Source organism: Vipera ursinii (genome assembly GCF_947247035.1).
Source record: "Vipera ursinii genome assembly, chromosome: 4".
Taxonomy (NCBI): domain Eukaryota; kingdom Metazoa; phylum Chordata; class Lepidosauria; order Squamata; family Viperidae; genus Vipera; species Vipera ursinii.
The window spans coordinates 118,777,201-118,796,943 of record NC_139514.1 but is presented as its reverse complement, the minus strand read 5'-3'; the positions used below and the strand labels follow the sequence as shown (position 1 = coordinate 118,796,943).

The 19,743-nt window shown below is 47.2% G+C and overlaps 1 protein-coding gene across 1 annotated transcript in view; it reads left to right on the top strand.

Moving 5' to 3' along the window:
* Positions 1–1,660: 1,660 nt before the first annotated feature.
* Positions 1,661–19,743, top strand: part of FGFR3 (fibroblast growth factor receptor 3) — a 62,704-nt gene continuing 44,621 nt past the window's right edge. Inside the window, exon 1 of the mRNA XM_083362319.1 lies at positions 1,661–1,815. Coding sequence (XP_083218445.1) covers positions 1,671–1,815 — 145 coding nt within the window. The 5' untranslated portion in view covers positions 1,661–1,670. The remainder of the gene's footprint in view (positions 1,816–19,743) is intronic.

The window sequence follows — 19,743 nt, the reverse complement described above, 5'->3', positions numbered from 1 at the left end:
CTGTTTTAAGATTAAATTTGGACAATCCCTCTGGAAGTCCACATTCCGGGAATATCTCAAGCGGGGCAGTTTTCCAATTCCCCCCCCCCCCCTTAAATTCCTGATCCGAGGACTTTTCCTTCCCGAATGAGATCCAGGAAGAGGAACTTATTTCACCCCCTTTTATATAACAGCAGGGAGAGAGGGAGAAACAGCCCTTTCAAAGCCGAACCCTTTAATTCGGCCCCCTTCGCAGCCCCCCCCCATCCCAATAGAAACCCGGAAGCCCTGGGAAAGCAAGACAATTTCAAAAAAAGAAAAAGAAAAAAAAAGTTACAGCTTTTCTCTTCCTCTTTAAACTCCTGGGCTCGGACCCTTTTATCACGGGGGGGGGGGGGGCTTCGGTTTCCCCAGAGTTTGCAAAGTTTTCTTTGGTAAGACACACCTTTCTCTCCTCCCCCCCCAAAGAGATTTCTGGAGTTGGGGGCAGAGACCCCTCCCTGCTGTGCTTCCTTATTAGAAGAATGGGACAGGGTTTTTTTGGGGGGGTGTCTCCCCAACCGGCAGCCTCAGTCAGTTTAGCCCAAGGGTCGGCAACCTCGGCTCTTTTATGACTCGTGGACTTCAACTCCCAGAATTCCTGAGCCAGCTATGCTGGCTCAGGAATTCTGGGAGTTGAAGTCCACGAGTCATAAAAGAGCCGAGGTTGCCGACCCCTGGTTTAGCCCTTATCAGGAAGAGAGGCGTGGAAGAAGCCTGCATGGAGTCCCCGAGGGTTGAGCGGGAGGCCAGGGCCACAGCCGCCCCCCCCATCTGCTACTTTCACCCCAGGGTGGCGCCGCGGGGCCGGTCCTCGGGGCACCCGCTCCATGGCCCCGGGGTGGGCTTCCCGGGGTGTTTCTCTTGCATCCCCCCTAAACCTAAGAGCGGTCCCGATCCAGACCGCCCGCAGAGTGGACGGGAGTGGCGTTTAGCGTGCAGAACGGCAGAGTCGGAAGGGGCCTGGGAGGTCTTCTAGTCCGACCCGCCGCTCGAGCGGGAGACTCGCTACCATTCCGGACAAAGGGCCGGCCGGCCTCTCCTTCAACACCTCCCACCCCGGGGCGCGCCAGGGCTTCGGCCACGGCTCGGGCCGGACCCCGCGCGAGAACTGCGGGGCTCCCACGGCCCTCGGCTCCCTCCCGCCCCCCCCTGCCCGGGGCGACGGGCGGCCTCCGGCCCGGACAGCCTCAGCCGGACTCCGGCGCCCCTTTGCCGGCCGAGGGAGGCGGAAAGCAGCCGGCAGCCCCGCAGGTCGGACCGGCCCTCCCGCCGCCCCCGGGGGGGCCACGCTCCGCCCGAGAGGCGGACCTGCCCTCCGCCCCCCCGGCAGAGAGACGGGCGGGGGGAGACGGGGGGGAGCAGCCCCCGAGCCGGCCGCGCGGCAGGTGGGCTTGGGGCGGGGGGGTCCGGGCGGGGCGGGGGCGGGGGCGGGGGCGGGGCGGCGGGGAGGCGGGGCGGGGGGGCTCTCCCGGGCAACCCGTCCCGCCTACCTCGCGGGAGCGCTGTGCGGGCAGGAGCCGAGCGGAGCGGAGCGCGGCTGCTGGGGCTGCGCTGGGAGGCGGCGTCGGCGTCGGGCGGCGTCCCGGGAGCCTCCGACGGCGCCGGATCCTGGCCGGGGAGCGCGGGCCGGCGCGGCATGCGGCCGGAGGATGGCTGAGGCCGGCCGGGCGAGCGCTGCCCCCGCGGCCCGGAGCGCAGGCGGCATGCGGGGTGCCCGGGCCGCCCTGCTCTGCCTGCTCTGCCTGGCCGCCGCGCGCGGCCTCCCGGGGCCCGTCTCGCCCACCCGGCCGCCAGGTGAGCCGCCGCGGGGAGGGCGGGAGGCGGCGGAGGGAGCCGCTGGCGGGCGCGGAGCCTGGGCGAGCCTCCGGGAGAACTTGGCGCTCGGGCGCGGCGGCCGCGGGGACGGAGCCCTCCCGCCCGGGGGACTCGGCGGCCGGGGGGGGGGGGGAGGCTGCTTTGGCCGGGCTCTCTCCGACCCGGGGCTCCCCTCGGAGCCCGCGGAGCTCTCCCCGGCCGGTTGGGGGACCGTGCGGAGGAGGGTCCGCTTCGCCTCCCCCCGCCCGAGGCGTTTGCCCGGGCTCCCCTCCTTTGCGCTGGGATTAAAAAAAATGAAATTAAAACCGTCCCGTGTACCGGTGCGAAAAGAGCAGCCCCCTCCCTCGAGCGACGCTCTTGCTGCTTCTGGGGCGGGAGCCCCCAGGTCTTGCGAACGGCCGCTCCGGGACCGGCCGCGGCCCTGGCCTTCCCTGCGGGCCGCCTTCGGACTCTGCTCGGGGACAGGTTGGTCAAAAGCAGAAGGGAGAGAAGGAATATTTCCTCCAGGTATTGCGGGAGCAAACCCTGAGCAAATATTAGTCTGCCTAGCTCAGACTCGGGCTTACCATACGTAAGAGTAGCAACGCGAGGTGTGTCTCTTGGTCTCAAAATAGTAGCTATGGCAGCCGCAGAACTCTGCGTGAAAAGGGTTTTTGTGCTTTTAAAGAAGCAGGTTGTGCTCTGATTTTAATGGGCAACGGTGGTGTACTTCTGTTGTGGCATCTTTCCATTCGGACGGAATGGAAAATAACAGATAAAGTTCGGTTTTAATTCTTGGGATATCGACGTGTAGGAAACGGAAAAATGGATGTTTGCGTTCAGTGGTTTAAACTCCCAACTGCTTTTGCTTGCCGTAAAAGCAATTTATAAATAAAAAACGTTGTGAATTCCTGATGGAAACTCTGAGGACTTTTTCAAAAAGTTCCTTGTGTTGAAAGAGCCTTAGCCCTGTTGTACTTAATATGCAGGAGAGAGTGACTGTCCTAAGGGATAATGGTTGGAAAAGCTAATTTTTGCCATGTAAAAATAAAATAGCCCAGCTGAGTTTACTTGGTTTTGCTGACAGCCAATGACAGAAAGAAAGAATCCAAAAGCTTCTCCTGGTGTTGCATTATTGTTTATTTGTACGCGAATGAAACTAAGTAAAGACGCTACACAAGTAACACCAAAATTTGGTTTCGCTGCTGTGTTGTATGTAAACAAGCACGAGGCATTTAGAAGAAAATGTGGTTAAAGCAGGAAACACAAAAGATCAGATCTGTTGGGTGTGTGTATGTATAGTCCCACCAGAATAAATAACAGTTAGACTTAATTCTTCCGTCTACAAAGACAAAACAGTCTTAATTTGAGTGAATGTTGACAGCAGCTTATCCCCAACACTTGGCGTTGGAGGCAAACGTGAATTTCATTAATAAAGCTGTCAAAACGTTTTAGGGTAGAGAAACTGTGGCATTCGACAGGTCATAAATGTTTTAAATATAACACGCATGATATAAATCTTAGCTTCGTGAAAACCTCCTCTTGAACGGCGTGTACAAAGAAGACGGCTCAGCCCCAAGGAGAGCCCAGATGTTTACTTTCGGATCAGGACATTGGAGAGAGGGGCAAACGGGGGCCTTTGGGGGGATGAAATGGGGGGCGGCCATTGGTCCATTCCTAAGGCGTGTTGTTCAGCCTCACTGTCCGAGGCCTTATTTTTCAAAAAGGGACCTGGAAACATTTTTCCCCCTCCCGCTTGTGAGCTAATTCTCCACGTGGGGCTGGGAAGGTTATAACAGCTACTGCCTTGTGCTGCCACTCAAAGGAGGCATTCTGTAGGAATCCCTGTGTTTGCTCCTAGGAGTACTAGCTATTAGTAAAGGTGGTGCAAATTCTAGCATCTTCCAGGGAGGTATTCTGCCCTTAGCGAGAAGGAGGCAGATGGCGGGGGTGGGTGGGTGGGTGGGTGTTCTTGAATGCGGTCCAAACCAAAGTCTCCGGGGGGGGGGCTCATCTGGGCTGAGTTTTTCCCCTCCTGCTCCTTTTCTCAAGGCTGCAGCAAAACCGGGTCAATTTTATTTTTATGAATGAAAGTAGAGAGGCATTGACTGTGTAGGTCATTCATGAGAGTGGCAGTGATGATTAGGAAGGTCAGTGAACTCCTCCTTTGCAGCCGGGAACATGCAGCCACCCTATTCAGCCGCCAGAGAATAGACACGGAGATAAAAAAGCATTCGAATTTGCATTCGCATTCAGATAAAGATATAACTGGGTACGGTTGGTGCATGTCAAGTAGCAGGCTACCTCTGCTGCAGACGGAGCAGGGCGGACGATTAGGAGCCCCACAAAGTGTTGTGTTCCAGTTGTGGCCCACTGCGCTTACTTTTTAAAACCCCAAAGAAAAATTAATCTGCTTTGCAGCGAATGTCTCTTTTTCCCTCCATATTTACAACTTCAAACCGAAGAGGTGCTTGAGGCAGCTTGTTGCTGACTTGCAGTTGTAAACCAAACATACAACAATGCCAAAGAGAGCAAATACACACACACACACCACAGAGAGCAATTGTTCGCATCTTGTGTTTATTTTAGCTGGGGATAATTGTGTCCGCTTTCCAGGCTCTGGTCCGATTATGTTACTTTGAAAAGCAATTAAAAATAATATTTTTTTCTTTTAAAGCTTACAGCATCTTAACAAAGTAACATTTTACAACTGTTGCAGCCAAAGGGAAAGGAATAGGGAACAAGCATGAGAAATGGCAGAAATGGTTGGAGCAGATTTGGATGGTAGCTTTTCATTTGTGGCTAACGGCAGTTCTTAAATCTAAAGCTGTAGTGATGAAATAAGCCCTGTTTAAAACATGGTCAAATCCACAGGAGGTATACAATGGGCACGGAGAAGCTCTGAATCCAGTTTAGCTTCTTTAAAAGGCCCTTGCTTTTAATGAGTTTAGTTCGTTTCAAAGGTTAGTCAAGGTCCAGCCAATCAGAATCATTGAATAGCAGAGTTGGAAGGGACCTTGGAGGTCTTCTAGTCCAACCCCTTGCTCAAGCAGAGACCCTATACCATTCCAGACAAATGGCTGTCCCGTCTCTAATTAAAAACTTCCAGCGTTGGAGCATTCACAGTTCTGGAGGCAGGTTGTTCTACTGGTTAATTGTTCTGACTGTCAGGAAGTTTCTCCTTAGTTCTAGGTTGCTTCTCTCCTTGATCAGTTCCCATCCATTGCTTCTTGTCCTGCCTTCAGGGGCTTTGGAAATTAGGTTGACCCCCTCTTTTGGGGGGCAGCCCCTGTTGAAAATCACAAATTTTGAATACAGATCCACCAAGATAAATACAGTGGTTGTGCGTGTCTCAAACATTGATCAGCAGAATTGCTTCAGAATGTGCAGGGACACTCTTGGTATAAGAGGCTACCTGTTGTAGGTAACTTCAACACAGGCTACTACAAGATTTTTATAATGCTGTCATTCTGATCTGAAATTGTCCCAGAGGGCCTGTTCGCTTTAGCTTCAAATACGTTCATGTGTCTTTTTAATTTTTCTGCTTAGGGATCAGTGAGGAACGTTCCCTGATCACCCCGTGTGCATTTTATTAAAGAGAACAATTGATCTGTAGTATAAACATTTCAAGAGAATTGTGATGACTACAGTGGTTTTATTTATCTTACTCAGCATCATCACTTTCTTGTTTGAAACAGGATCGTCCTGCCAGTTTTGACTGGCATGTGATGACCACAAGATTTGTTATCTTGCTAATTTTAATTGGTTTTTTGGGGGTGGGTGGGTGGGTGAGAGCTGCCTTCCTTTTTTAAAAAAACAGCCAAGCCGTTTCCCATTATATTTATAGTTCTTAGTATTTCCCAATCTGTAGTTTGTAGAAATGATCTTGTGATGCATGGGGAGTGGAAAGAAAATATTTGGAACATATTCGGTATGATTTTGTTCAATGTACTTCGTTTTGCTTCGCAGGCATCCTTGTTCAATGAAAGATTCTCTAGTTTGAAACAGCGGCACTTTTGTGTGACACAAACGTGAAGTGGTGCGTTCTGCACCCTTCAGCAGTTAGAATGTGGGAATCCAAGTATGAATCGGTGGGTTTTGCCTGGTGTGGTTAAGAAAGAGTGGATACCTTGCTGCCGTTTGAGCTTGGTGGTTTTCTTGCAGACGTTTCATTACCAGACTAGGAAACGTCATCAGTGACCAACTCTTAAGAGTTTAAATGGCTTGTGTGATGGTCCATGAAAGTGTCCAGCAATGAGGTTTCGGTTCTTATGGGGAAAAAGTTGAGAACTGGTAGGCTGGTCAATTAAATCTATGCCCCTGCTGGGTCCAGCTGTTGGGTGGACATGGAACGCTCCAGTGATTTAGAGACTGAAGCCATCACAGATCCAGACTTAGGATGACTTGAGAATGGAGAAGTGGATGATGTAAATAATGTTGCATTGACAGACAGAAGCCCAGCCACTTTTGTGTGTTATGCATTGTAATATTCCGTGCAGGGATGAAAAAGGTGAAGCTTGCCACAAGACTGTCCAGTGCTGTTTTCATAACTTGGATAAAGGTCCCAGAGCTTAGACGTTGTAAGAGGGAGAGTTTAGAAATAGCAGTGCTGAAAAAAAGAGAGGTGAAAACAAATACATGATTGATTTAAAAAAAGTATTATGTGTGCTATGAAAATGATTTGGGAAAAACCCTTTCTGGGTTCATTAAAGATGCTGCTGCTTTAATGAGTAAAGCAGCAACAGCTTTAAACATGTCTTTACTAATGCAAGTCTTAAAGCAATGTGGCCTTAGTACCCTTGGGGGTTGTTCAGCTGGGACAAGAAAACAGATGTGAGAGATAAGGAGGGCAAAGGGCAAAAGGTCTCAGCCTATCACGTTAGGATGGAAGTCAAGTATTTATTAGCTTTGGGTTAAGCTGAAATAGTAGCCCTCCATTTATGATGCGTGATGGAGACTGCCCATGTTTTCTTGTGTGTTGTGATGGTTGTAAGGAATGCAGGTCACCCATGTGACTGACACAATTTTAGAACCATTTTTGTGGCAGTCGTTAAGTAAACACCGCTGTTGTTAAATGAACGTGGCATTCATTAAGCAAGCATGGCGTTGTTAACCAGAGCAATTGCTCACTATGGGCTGAAAATGGAAAGTAAAAGCCAATTTTCAGCAAAACCGTCAGGAAACGCAGTCATGTAATTTCAGGATGCTGCAAACAGCTGTAAATGTTGCTAAGCGCCCAACTATAGTCACGTGATCACATATCACATGACCACAGGTGGGGCATTTAGCATTGGAACTGGGTTGTAAGTACCTGCAGGGAGATCTTTTGGAACATTGAACAGTCACTAACCAAGCATTTGTAAGTCAAGGACTTCCTGGTTTGTCATGCGTTCCAGTGAAATCATAGTAGGAAAAAAAATTCCTATGAATTGTCTGGCGATCAAACCGGTCAGTCCTAGTGGAGATCAACCCTAAAGATGCTTGCTCCTGGGGAAGAAAGCCATGGCAAATCTAGACACACACTAAAAAGCAGAGACATCAGCCTGTCAACAAAAGTCCATATAGTCAAGGCTATGGTCTTCCCAGTTGCAATGTATGGCAGTGAATGTTGGACCATAAGAAAGGCTGAGCGCTAAAGAATCGAGGCCTTTGAACTCCGGTGCTGGAGAAGACTCCTGCGAGTCTCTTGGACTGCAAGGCGATCAAACCGGTCAGTCCTGGAGGAGATCAACCCTGACTTCTCTTTAGAAGTTGAAACTCAGATCCTTTGGCCACCTAATGAGAAGGAAGGACTCACTGGAGAAGAGCCTCATGCTGGGAAAGGTTGAGGGCAAGAGAAGAAGGGGACGACAGAGAAGGAGGTGGCTGGATGCAGTCACTGAAGCAGGAGGCGTGAGCCTCAATGGACTCCAGAAGAGGACAGGAAGGCCTGGAGGAACGTCGTCCATGGGGTCGCGATGGGTCAGACACGACTTCGCAGCTAACAACATGAATTGTTTTATTGGGACATTTGCTTTTTGGGCATCTTTGTAGCAAACATCTAAAATTGATCACAGTTCATTGCTCTTCAGCATTAAGAACTCATTGTCTTTCCTTTCTTTTTGCAGTTCTTTTAGACCACAAAATCACGCACCAGACTTTTAGTCAACTTCATGTGATGTCGTTAGCCAATGTAACTGCAGATAGTGCCTTTGGGTTATACCTGATAAATGGTATTTAATCTCTTAGCACAGAGTGTGATAAAAAAATTCACCTTCCTCATCTCTTGCTTGGTCCAAAGTCAATGCAATTTTCAGTTTTGAGTTGGCTTCACCACCACCTCAAAAAGGCCATAAAATTGGGTCGGTCACCTGGGCAGGATTCATTACACTCATGGGGCAAGGACTACCTGTGACTGAAATCTTACTACTGGTATGGTAGTCCAGAGGCAGGAGCACATGGCTCCACCTGCATCTGACCTCAGTTTGGTTTCTAGCTTAGCTTCTTATGTTGAAGAAGAAAGTTGAGTTGAGTAGAGTTGAGTAGAGTAGAGTAGAGTAGAGTAGAATAGAAATAGAAATAGAAATAGAATAGAAATAGAAATAATAGAATAGAATAGAATAGAATAGAATAGAATAGAATGTAGAGTAGAGTAGAGTTGAGTAGAATACAATAGAATGTGGAATGAGAGGGGAGGAGAGGAAAGGAGAGGAGAAAATGCAGAATAGAAGAGAATGCAGAATAAAATACTTTATTGGCCAAGTGTGATTGGACACACAAGGAATTTGTGTATAATTCCAGTCATCTTCCTGGGTAACCGGAGTCCCCGTTGGTTAGCCAAGCCCTGTTCACTTCTCAACCTCCGTAATTTGAAGATGTGTGGACTGAGCAGAAGCACCCTCCTAGGCACTCTGAGCAACATTATTCAAATTTGCTGCGACTTGGATGCCATTGGATGCTAAAAGAAGAAGCCTCTGTGGTCTGGTCTGGTCTAATTTTATGGAGTTGCCTTCAGTTGTGGCTTACGCATGTGGGCAAGACGCATGAAAGGGTTTGTCCAACCATTTAGCTTAACCCGATCCTAGCGTTTAATCCTGAAAACTGCCCTATGATTTCTTCTTAATGAAAGGCAATGTATAAAACCAGGGAACGAAATAATACGATGCAAAGAGGAGTCCAGACAGCTTCTGAAGATGGAGTAGTGGAAAATACGCCATCTTATTCTTCACTCGGCCTCAAACTCTTTTTGTCGGGAAGTTTATCCTGGTTTTCACCCCAAATGTCGGCTGTTTAGTAGACTGCAGGAATCACTCAGGGTCTGTTTTACTTTAGATTCAGGCACCAGGATTCAATCCCATTCAAACTGTTAAGAGTTTTAATTTTAGACCTCGGTAAGGACATGTCAAAATGTGTTCCGTTTTCTCCTGGCCTGCCAGAATACAAAGAAAGGTGCCGGGGAAAAAGTCGATAAATTAACCTTTGCTTTGACTGATTGTTTTGGGAGTTTCCCCCCAAGTGCTTTTCAAAAATAGGTCTCATTTTATAGCAAAGGACCACATAGCCACCTTCTTTGATTATCTGTCAAGAAGCCGATCAAGCGGGGGTAACGAACGGGTGCAAAAAGAGAGAGAGAAAAAATCTTTTTCCAACTGGAAAGCGTTCCAAGCCGAGCAAAGGGCCCATCGGCCTCTGGATTCTGAGCTGGCAAACCTGTGGGAGTGACTTTGCACAACACAAAGATTAAAAAATCCGGGAGGAGTGCACACCTGGTGCTGCTGTTTCTCCAGGTATAAAATACGAGGAGTTCCGATACAGGTAATCCTCGACTTAACAACAGTTCACTGAGTGACCATTCGAAGTCACACAAGGGCACTGAAAAAAGTGACTTATGACCGTTTTTCACACTTACGACCATTCTCTGCGGTTGTGTGATCAAAATTCGGACGCTTGGCAACCGGCTCACATTTACGACGGTCACAGTGTCCCAGGGGTGTTGGTCACCTGATATCCTTTAGTGAACGTCTGACGAGGTTATTAACGTTATTAACTTAACGACTGCACTGATCAACTGTTGCATGATAGGCCGTAAAATGGGGCATAATTCAGGTAACCAACGTGTCACCTAGCAAGAAATATTTTGGGCTCAATTGTGGCTGTAAGATGAGGATTACCTGTATCAACATAACGATAAGCATCCTGTCTCGGTCTCACCTGTCCAGGGCGAAATATCAGACGAGGCAAGGCAGAATGGAAGCAGAAAATGGCTGGTAAAATGACTTCTGGGTAACTCCGTAGGAGAGAAAGACTTCTTGCTGGTCTTTTGTGAGACACACAGCCTGCTTCTTTGCAGCTGTGTTGAAAGCCAACTTGGCAACAGAGGTCCCCTCCTTTCCCACGGCTTGGATTCTGTCAGCAACCAACTGAGAATCTCCCCCCGCCACCACCTATTTAAATTATTCCTCCGTAACGGGGAAATACTGTTATATTATGGCAAGAAACGAACATTCTCCAAATCCACTTTGTGATTGAATCTTCATGACTGACACTCGGCGAAGGCTATTGTTGAAAAGCGGTGTTTCTCAAACTTAATTGACTTTTAGAAGTTTCACTTTACAAGAAGTAACTGGAGGAAGATCATTAAAGGGAGAAGCAACTTTGAACCAAGGGAAAAAATCCTGATAGTCAGAACAATTAACCAGTGGAACAGCTTGCATCCAGACTGGAGGTTTTCCAGAAGAGGCTGGGCAGCCATTTGTCCAGAACAGTATAGGGTCTCCTGTTTGAGTAGGGGGCTGGACTAGAAGACCTCCAAGGTCCCTGCCAATCCTATGTTCTAAGATGTACGGACTTCAAATTATGCTGGCTGCAGAATTCTGAGAGCTAAAGTCACAAATCTTAAAGTTGTGAAGGTTGAGAACCACTGTGATAAACCCTAATGCATCTGCAGTGCTGCTCTCCCCATAATGGCAATGCATTTTGTATACTCCCTTGGTTACAAATAATTTCAAAAAGAAGGCAAGCTATTAATTGTGATATAAAGAGGGCTGGCATTTGATCTCAGGCTCTCTATTATGGTATCTGCTGCAGAATTGTTTGGATCTACTCTGAAGAAATAATCTAGATAAATACCAGGACATATTATCTTACACAGTATTATCCAGAAATAATTTCCTTAGCCGATCTGGGATGTTGTATTGTTTTGCTTTTCACATTGAGGCCGATACGCAGAAGGGAAAGGAAAGGAAGAGGGCTGAAAAAGCAGAGGATCTGCCTAGGTTAAGCTCTAGTAGAACAGGGGTCCTCAAACTTGGCCCTTTTATGACTTGTGGACTTCAACTCCCAGAATTCCTCAGCCAGCATTGCTGGCTGAGGAATTCTGGGAGCTGAACTCCACAAGTCATAAAAGGGCCAAGTTTGAAGACCCCTGTAGTAGAAGAATGAGAGATAGAAAGAGGGCAAGCTTCTCCCATGCTCTCTAATAGGCAGTGATTATTGATACATTGGCTACTACTTATGCCAGTATTATTTCTTTCTCCAGCTTTGTACAGAGAAAACTTGAGGCTCCACTTCACGTTTCTCTGAAGTGATCTGAAGGCATCCAGATACCGCTATCACCTCTTAGTTGAAGGAGTGAGTTGATTCAATCTCCTTCAGTCAGAATCACCCTTTTGAAGTTTTGCAGAGATACAAATCTTTGTTCCGAGCATTGTGCTCCAGCTGCAGTGGATTTAATCATCTGATTTTGATCCTCGCTCAGTAAATTGTTGATATCTCTAGTAGGTTTGGCCCTTAGAGAAGGGTGAAACACAGTATGAGATTTCTTGATAACTTATCTGTGCTGAGTATATGCCCCCTTGATGATCTGGCTGTAGCTTACTGAAATTCTTTGATTTCCCCATATATTTTATGTTTCTTCAAATTAACGTTTGTCTCCTTCCGCTTTCTAGATAACCTTTGTTCAAATATTCAGGTTTAAAGTTCAGCTTACTCTGCTTTGGTAAATGTCCCTGTAATTTAGCAGTGGGAATCAAAGCCACCCCCTCTGCTTGTTTTAATCGTTTCCCAAAACTGCAAGTCTTGCTTGCAAAAAGGGTGAGAACGTTTCTAGCTACGGGTTACACGGGCAAGCTTAGGTCCTTGAGGAGAAAGTGGCAAAGCTTTCAGAGGCCAGTCGAGCCTCTGTGCCGAAGCCCTTCACTGTTTGCAAAGAAGACGCGGCTCCTTCAAGCAGAACATGCTGAGGACTCTCTGCTCTGCCAACTTGGCCCCAGGGTAACGAGGAAGGCGAAGGAACTTCCCCAGAAAAGGTGTGGGTCAGGGGACGGTTCAGGAGAACTCGGATGAACAAGAATCAGCATAAAACTTTTAAAAAAGCAAAGGGGAGGGGAGATAGCAAAGCATAATTTAGGTACGACAACTCCCCATGCCGTCACTCTGCTTAACAGCTAATTCCTACAACACTCTCAAAATACCAGTAAAACTGTATTACTGTGATATTCCTCATCTTCCCTAATACCTATCCTTATCTTCTTATGACTATAACTGCTGCTTGTATCTTACAATTTATATTGTGGGGGTTTTTTTGGTACCCTAGTATGATTTATGTTGTTTACTTAGCTAGTACTCTATGATTATCACTAAGTGTTATGATTTATGATGAAGTGTTGTATTTCACGATTTATGATGAATGTATTTTCATGTTGTATATGATCATGATTATCACTATTACTTGTATGTACACTGAGAGCTTATGCACCGGAGACAAATTCCTTGTGTGTACAACCACACTTGGCCAACAAAGAATTCTATCCTATCCTATCCTATCCTATCCTATCCTATCCTATCCTATCCTATCCTATCCTATCCTATCCTATCCTATCCTATCCTATTCTATTCTATTCTATTCTATTCTATTCCTGCTAAACAAAACTCATTCTATTCCCTCTTGCTGTTCAGTGGCTTCCTCCACACGTCTCCCGTTTAGAGGCTGCGTCTTTGTGGCAGTTACCCTACAACAGAGGTCTTCCAACTTGGCCCTTTTATGACTTGTGGCCTTCAACTCCCAGAATTCCTTAGCCAGTGTGCCACGCTGCCTGAGGAATTCTGGGAGTTGAAGTCCACAAATCATAAAAGGGCCAAGTTGGAAGACCCCTGCCCTAGAATCTACCCTTATAAAAAGGTGCATTTGGTTGTTTGAGGAATATGGAGATTTAGGTGCTGATAATCCATTCTTCAAACTTAAAAAGTGCCAAAAAGATTAAGGGGACTTTTATGTTCTTGTGAAACATGATACAGAGTCTGGAAATAAGAAAGTGGGCTTAGAAAAACATGTTTTGGGGAAATACTCAGTCTTTTCACAGGACTGAAAGTAGGAAAGTAGACAGTTTCGGCGTGCTGCAGTCCACTCAGATTGATCGTCGTATACAGGTCCTCCACTTATGACTGGCTGTCTATGGAGATTGTCATGACTGGCTGCTTAAGAGACCATTCAAAGTTATGACAGACTTCCTCAGGACTTCTTATGACTCGGATTTGGAGTTTCAATGACCGCTTAATGACCAGAATGACTTATGACTAATTTTGGGCTCACAGTCATAAGTTGAGGACCATCTGCACAACAACCGTGGCCCCCAGTCCGTTTTCCTCTTGGCCTTTGTAGGCTGAATACGACACCTGTTTAAATGATACAGTCTCAAATCTTATTTTGTGTCAAAGCTAGGCAGAACAATTGAATACGGGTTTATTATAATCCAGGAGAAAGAATACACACATTTGAAGATAGATGCAAGGCCAGGTTGCTGGGTCTTGTGAACCCCATTGCACATCGTACGAATGCAAGCTTCTAACTTCCAAAGGGGGTACATTTGAAAGATACAGGCCTGTCCAGATTTTCCCCATGCCACTTGACCGAACAACCCCCCACCGCTGAAGGCCAACAGTAAAGATCTGAAGTCCTTGGACAGGATCTAAGTAGGGACCCAGCAGTTCCGTTGGCTGTTTCGTTCTCCCAGAGGAAGAGTTGGAGACTCAGAACTTAAGAAAACTGGGCTGTTCCAATGTGCGTGTGGTGGAGCATCTAGCCCTCTTTTCAGCCTCTCTGCAGTGTTGCCTAAATTGTGCTTTATTGCTGCCTTCGTGCATGCGGAGCTGTGGCCCGAGGGAGGGGGGCCTTCACGGAGCCAGTCTGATCTTCCACCAATGTTGCTTCTGGTCCCCAGGACGGCAGAAGTAGACAGGAATGAGCCAAACAGGGAAGAGCCAAACCTTAGCCAAACTGAGTGGTTTCATGGGAAAGATTGAACATGGCTTGTTTCTCTCCCTAACTTTGGAGGAAAAGGGCACGAAGCAAGCCGGTTCTCTTTTCTGCATGTTTAACAAAGGTAGTCCTCGATTTTTCGGTCGCTTGCTTAGCCATCATTCAAAGTTACGACAGACCAGCCTGGGAAGTACCTAACTATTCACGTCGGAGGGGCCCATCCCCCCCCCTCGCGGGCACATGATGTCCTTCGGTCACTCAGTAGCTGAGACACCTTTACTGCCCTTTGCAGCTTCACCCACGTTTTAAAATGGGGTTGCAAAAAATAAATAAACCCTGGCATTTATTTCTGGGGTTTTTTTGGAGGGGGGTTACAAAGGTGGCAACTTCGTGGACTTCAACTCCCAGAATTCCTCAGCCATGCTCAAAGTTTTGAAGTTGCCACCTTCGCAAGGACTTTATCCCACCCACCCACCCCATTCCCTCCCCACCCCGGTGCCCTGGGAGTCGCGCAGGGCAAAACCCACCATCGCTTTGCTTTCGTTATTCAGGTTTTTCTACCTGCCTTTTCGGGAGAAAAGAAACGAGGTGAGGGTGGGAGAAGAACGGGATTCCTTCGTCTCGTGCGAGACAGCTGGTTCTCCGCTTACGACCACAATTGAGCCCAAATTTTCTGTTGCTAAGTGAGACATTTGTTAAGCAAGTTTTGCCCCATTTTTCTTGCCGCAATTGTTAAGTGAAGCACTGCAGTTTATAATTCAGGCAATCCCTGACTTACAACGGTGGTGACCGTTCAGAGTTACAACATTACTGATGAAAGTGACGTACGACCGTTTTTCACACTTAACAACCGTTGCGGCATCTCCCTGGTCACGTGATCGAAGTTCAGACACTTGGCAACTGGCAGGGACTTACGACGGTCACAGCGTCCTGGGGTCAAGTGATCCCCTTTTGTGACCGTCTGACAAGCAAAGTCAGTAGGGAGGCTGGATTCGCTTAACAACCGTCTTACTAACACATCAACTGTGGTGATTCATTTAACAACAGTGGCAAGAAAAGTCATAAAATGGGGCAAAGCCCACTTAACAACTGTCTAACAACAGAAATTTTGGGCTCAATTGTGGTTGTAAGTCAAGGACACCTGTAACCTGGTCGTTAAGTGAATCCCGGCTTCCCCCATTGACTTTGCTTATCAGAGGGTCACAAGAGGGGACCACGTGATGCCTCCCCCCCCAGGACACACTGCGACCGTTGTAAATATGAGTCAGTTTGCCAAGAGTCTGAATTTTGATCATGTGACTGTGGGGGAGGCCACAACGGTCATAAGTGTGAAACGGTCATAAGTCCCTTTTTTCAGTGTCATTGTAACTTTGAACGGTCACTAAATGAATTGCCGTGGACTCCCTGTAAAACTCACTATGGGGCTAGCTTCGGGGAAAGCATGTGTGTGTGTGTGTGTGTGTGTGTGTGTGTGTGTGTATGTAGAGTGTCATTGTCAGCCCGGATAGTTTGCCTTTTATCAGGGAAAAACAGGGAAAAACTATGCAAAACCTGTCAGACACGTAATCAACTTTTAATTTTAAACACACTTTTTGTGTCATTCCCCCCGCCCCCATATGACAGTCCAGGGTGTGCAGTTACAGGACTTTTATAAATACAGCCGTCTAACACAAGAGTGCAAGAGCGATGGAGAACTCATTAGAGGGGGAAAAATCTCATTAGAGACAATCGGGGTGTGTGCAAACGTACACGCGTGCACACCCACCCACCCAATCTTCTTGGCTAATCTTGGCTAACCTGCTAGGATCTGCTTTCTTGCGAATGCAGCCCTGGGGAGGGGAGGGGGGAGGGACACCAGAGAAGGCCGCCAGATGGCACCAACTCACCTCTGAAACACTAATAAAAACCCTGCAAAGGCCTAAAAAAATGGAACGATAGACGTTTTCAACAAGTTCTCTTGGATTCTCGTGTAGATGGCTTTTTTTTTAACACATTTACTTGTTTTTGTCAGCATTTTTTCTGGAGGGGTGTTCACAATGCGATGTGAAGTCACGTGATGAGGCTGAGTGCTTGAAGAAGCTGTTGACGCCTCTAGGAAAATGGGTGCCCACCCCTCCACCTTTTGCCTTCCGTCTTTCCCATCACTGGGGTCTTCCCCAAGAAGTCCTCTCTTCCTATCTGGTGGCCAAAGTGTTTGCGCTTCAGCTTGGATCTCTGTCCTTCCAAAGGACGGTCAGGGTTGATTTCCTAAAGGGTTGACCGATAGGACCTCCTCGCAGTCCAAGGGATACTTCAGAGTCCGTCTCTAGCACCACAATTCGAAAGCATCCATTCTTTGGTGCTCGGCCTTCCTCGTGGTCCAGCTCTCTCAGCCATACATGGTTGTTGTTCAGTTGCTGGGCCATGTCTGACTCTACACAACCCCATGGACCACAGCATGCCAGGCCTCCCCTCAACCTCTGCTGTCTCTTGGAGTTTGCCCAATTTCACGTTCATCGTGTTGATGACACCATCTAACCATCTCCTCCTCCACCGTCCCCTTCTCCTTTGGGCTTCCTTCTTTCCCAACATTGGGGTCTTCTCCACTGAGTCCCCTCTCCTCATTTGGTGGCCGAAGTATTTGAGCTTCAGCTTCGGTCTCCGTCCTTCCAAAGGACGGTCAGGGTTGGTTTCCTTCAAGATTGACCGATTGGACCTCCTTGCATTCCAGGGTACTCTCCAGAGTCTTCTCCAGCACCACAATTTGAAAGCACAAATTCTTCAGCGCTCGGCCTTCCTCGTGGTCCAGTTCTCACACCCATACGGGACTCCTGGGAAAACCATAGCTCTGGCTATACGGACCTTTGTCGAAATAATGAGAAGAGAACTGCAGAAACGAGTAAAAGAGCTCCGAGAAAGATTTTCTCCAGTTTGGACTGAAACCAATATTCTTAAACGTTGGAGAGATGTGCTTGTCATTTCAATCCCAGGAAATTAAGCAGGTGGTCTTTTGCTTTGATGTTGGAGCTGCCTATGGATGGGCTGTGTTGCCTGGCTTGGCTTGCAGAGAATAAGGAGAACGAGTCCTACCTTCATCCTCCACAGACGAAGCTTTTTTTAAAAAGAAAAAAATCAAATGCCTCCTTGTCCCTCACAGTATTTTGGCTTGTTTATGTAGTAGTGTAGGAGGTCTTGATTTAACATCAAGGATAACATGGTGGTCAGCTTCTCTGAAATACCTGCTTACGAAAGAGATCCTAGAAGGTGATTGTAGAATATTATTTGAGGTTCTTGAGGAGGTAGTAATGTGGTAGCAGGTCTGGCCTGACCTTTCCATTAAAATACGAGAAACATGGGAGATAGAATACCCCGTGGTGCTCTTTCTAAAACCAACCAGGTTTCTACCAAGAACGCCATGCCACGTGTTGGCTCTCTCTTGAATCCCGAGTACCAGGGGAAAGATTAAACTCCTTGAATATAAGGTTCGTCTTCTTTTCAAAGCTTTACAACTCCGTGGCTTCTAGTCCTGCTGTGTGGAGAGCACGGTTCGATGTTCAAAAGTCAGGTTTGATGCGATGGTCCTTTGGCACTTTTGGAAAGCTAGCTAGTCTTCAAGAAAATCTGTAACTTTAAATATTCAGAGCAGCTCAGATAACTTTTGCGCTAACTTCTAACTGGTTTCAAAGCATATTTCCCTGTTTTAATAATAATAAACCTTTATTGTCAAAGTACAACATGTGTACATTGAGATTAGCTGAGCCTCCCCCTGTGCTCCCTCCCCCCAACACACAGTGACAACAAACCCTCCATCCCACCACACTATGTGAACCAACTACACCACACACCGGCCTCCCAAGTCAACTCTGCATAAGAGTTGGGAGATAGACTGTTGGGTTCATTTTTCCCCCCTAGATCAGCTATGCTGGCTCAGGAATTCTGGGCGTTGAAGTCCACGAGTCACAAAAGAGCCAAGGTTGCCTACCCCTGCCCTAGATGCTCATCAACTGCTAGATTTCTGCATTTGGGTTGTGAGAATGGAGTTTGACTTAACAGCAGCTTGGTTTCCTATGCTTGAGGAAGAAATATGGCAGTCCTCAACTTACAGCAGTTTGTTTAGTGACTGTTTGAAGTTACAACGTCAGTGAAAAAAGTGAGTTATAATTGTTTTTCACTGCATGCATTCATTCATTCCATTGCAGCATCCCCATGGGTCACGCGATCAAAATTGGGATGCTCGGCAACTGGCGTGTACTCAAGAGGGTCACGTGATCCCCTTTCGCGACCTTCTGACAAGCAAAGTTGGGGGGGAGTCGGATTCACTTAACAACCGGGTGACTAGCTTAACAACCGCAGCAATTCACTTAAAAGCTGCGACAAGAAAGGTTGTAAAATGGGGCAGAATCTCTTTAACAAATGTTTCACTTATCAACAGATAAGTTTTGGGCTGGGTCGTGGTCTTACGTTGAGGATTGCCTGCACAGAGTTTGGATTCCCATGTTGCAGCCCAGCGGTTCTCCAAATGTGGCAACTTCAAAACTTTGAGCGTGGCTGAGGAATTCTGGGCGTTGAAGTCCACAAAGTTGCCACCTTTGGAGACGCCTGTACAGCAGCACAAAATGAGTGTTACGAATGCTGTAGGCACGGTCCAGGCTGCAGCGACACGGCAGGAAATATAATTTGCAGTGGCTTCCATCCTCGGAGGCAAGAAGGTGCACCGGCTACTTGAAGTCTGAAAACACCGTTTTAATGAGCTCGGGAACAGAAGGCCCCGTTGTGTCCTTGTGAAAGGAATGTGTTGTCTCCTGCATCTTTACCTAGCATACAAAAGAGAAGGCTGGTGGTACGCAATGTACTTTCGGCAGAAATTTCCCAAAACAGGCAGCCGTGAATGGGAAGGAGGTGGAAGGCTGTTTGCGGTGGGAATCGGGGACCTCTTCTTAAAGGTTGAGTTGACTTTCAGAACACCAAACAGAACAGTTCAGCTGACGGATTTATTTGTGTCCCTCCCGTGTCTCGAAAAACAAAGGTGTTTTTTTTAAAAGTTAATATTTCCATCAAATAATGACCATTGTATTGCACCTAGCGAATGAGTAAATCTTGCAAAGAGCAATCGGGTTAAAAGGAAAAGAATGATTTGCGTGGGGAGATGTGTGAAATCTTATGGATGAGGAAATTTAATACTGAGAGAATGGAAAGCAAAATAACTTCCCTGGAGCAGTTCCCGTAGTTCCCGAACAGGGCCTTGGACTACAAGACCCCGAGTGTCCCTTCCAACTCTGTTCTTCTGTAATTTCTGTGGGGAATGAAAAGCTTTTAACTACACGAGTGAGGCTGTTTGTTACGAGCAACTCTTTTTTTTCCCTTTTTCCATTCTGTGTCCATGACGAAGACTGTGATTAACAGAGAGAAGCTGATGAAGGATACCGAAACAACAAAGTTTGGAATAATTAAAATAGTATTTCACTGAGGACACTGAGAGAGAACATGTTTGTGGAAATCCACCAAATATATTTGTGTGAAGTGATTATGGATGAGTCCTTTACATTTTCTGTGCATGTTCCTACTTGAACTTTATCTAGGAACCGCCTTGCATGGTAGTAGAGAAGCAGCAGGAAGGTTTCATCCGAGCATTTCTCTAAGTGTGAAGTCCAGCCTGTGGAACGGCTGCTTTTCTCCAGCCTGGAAATGAGCTGAAGGACTAAGGGAAATTTAAT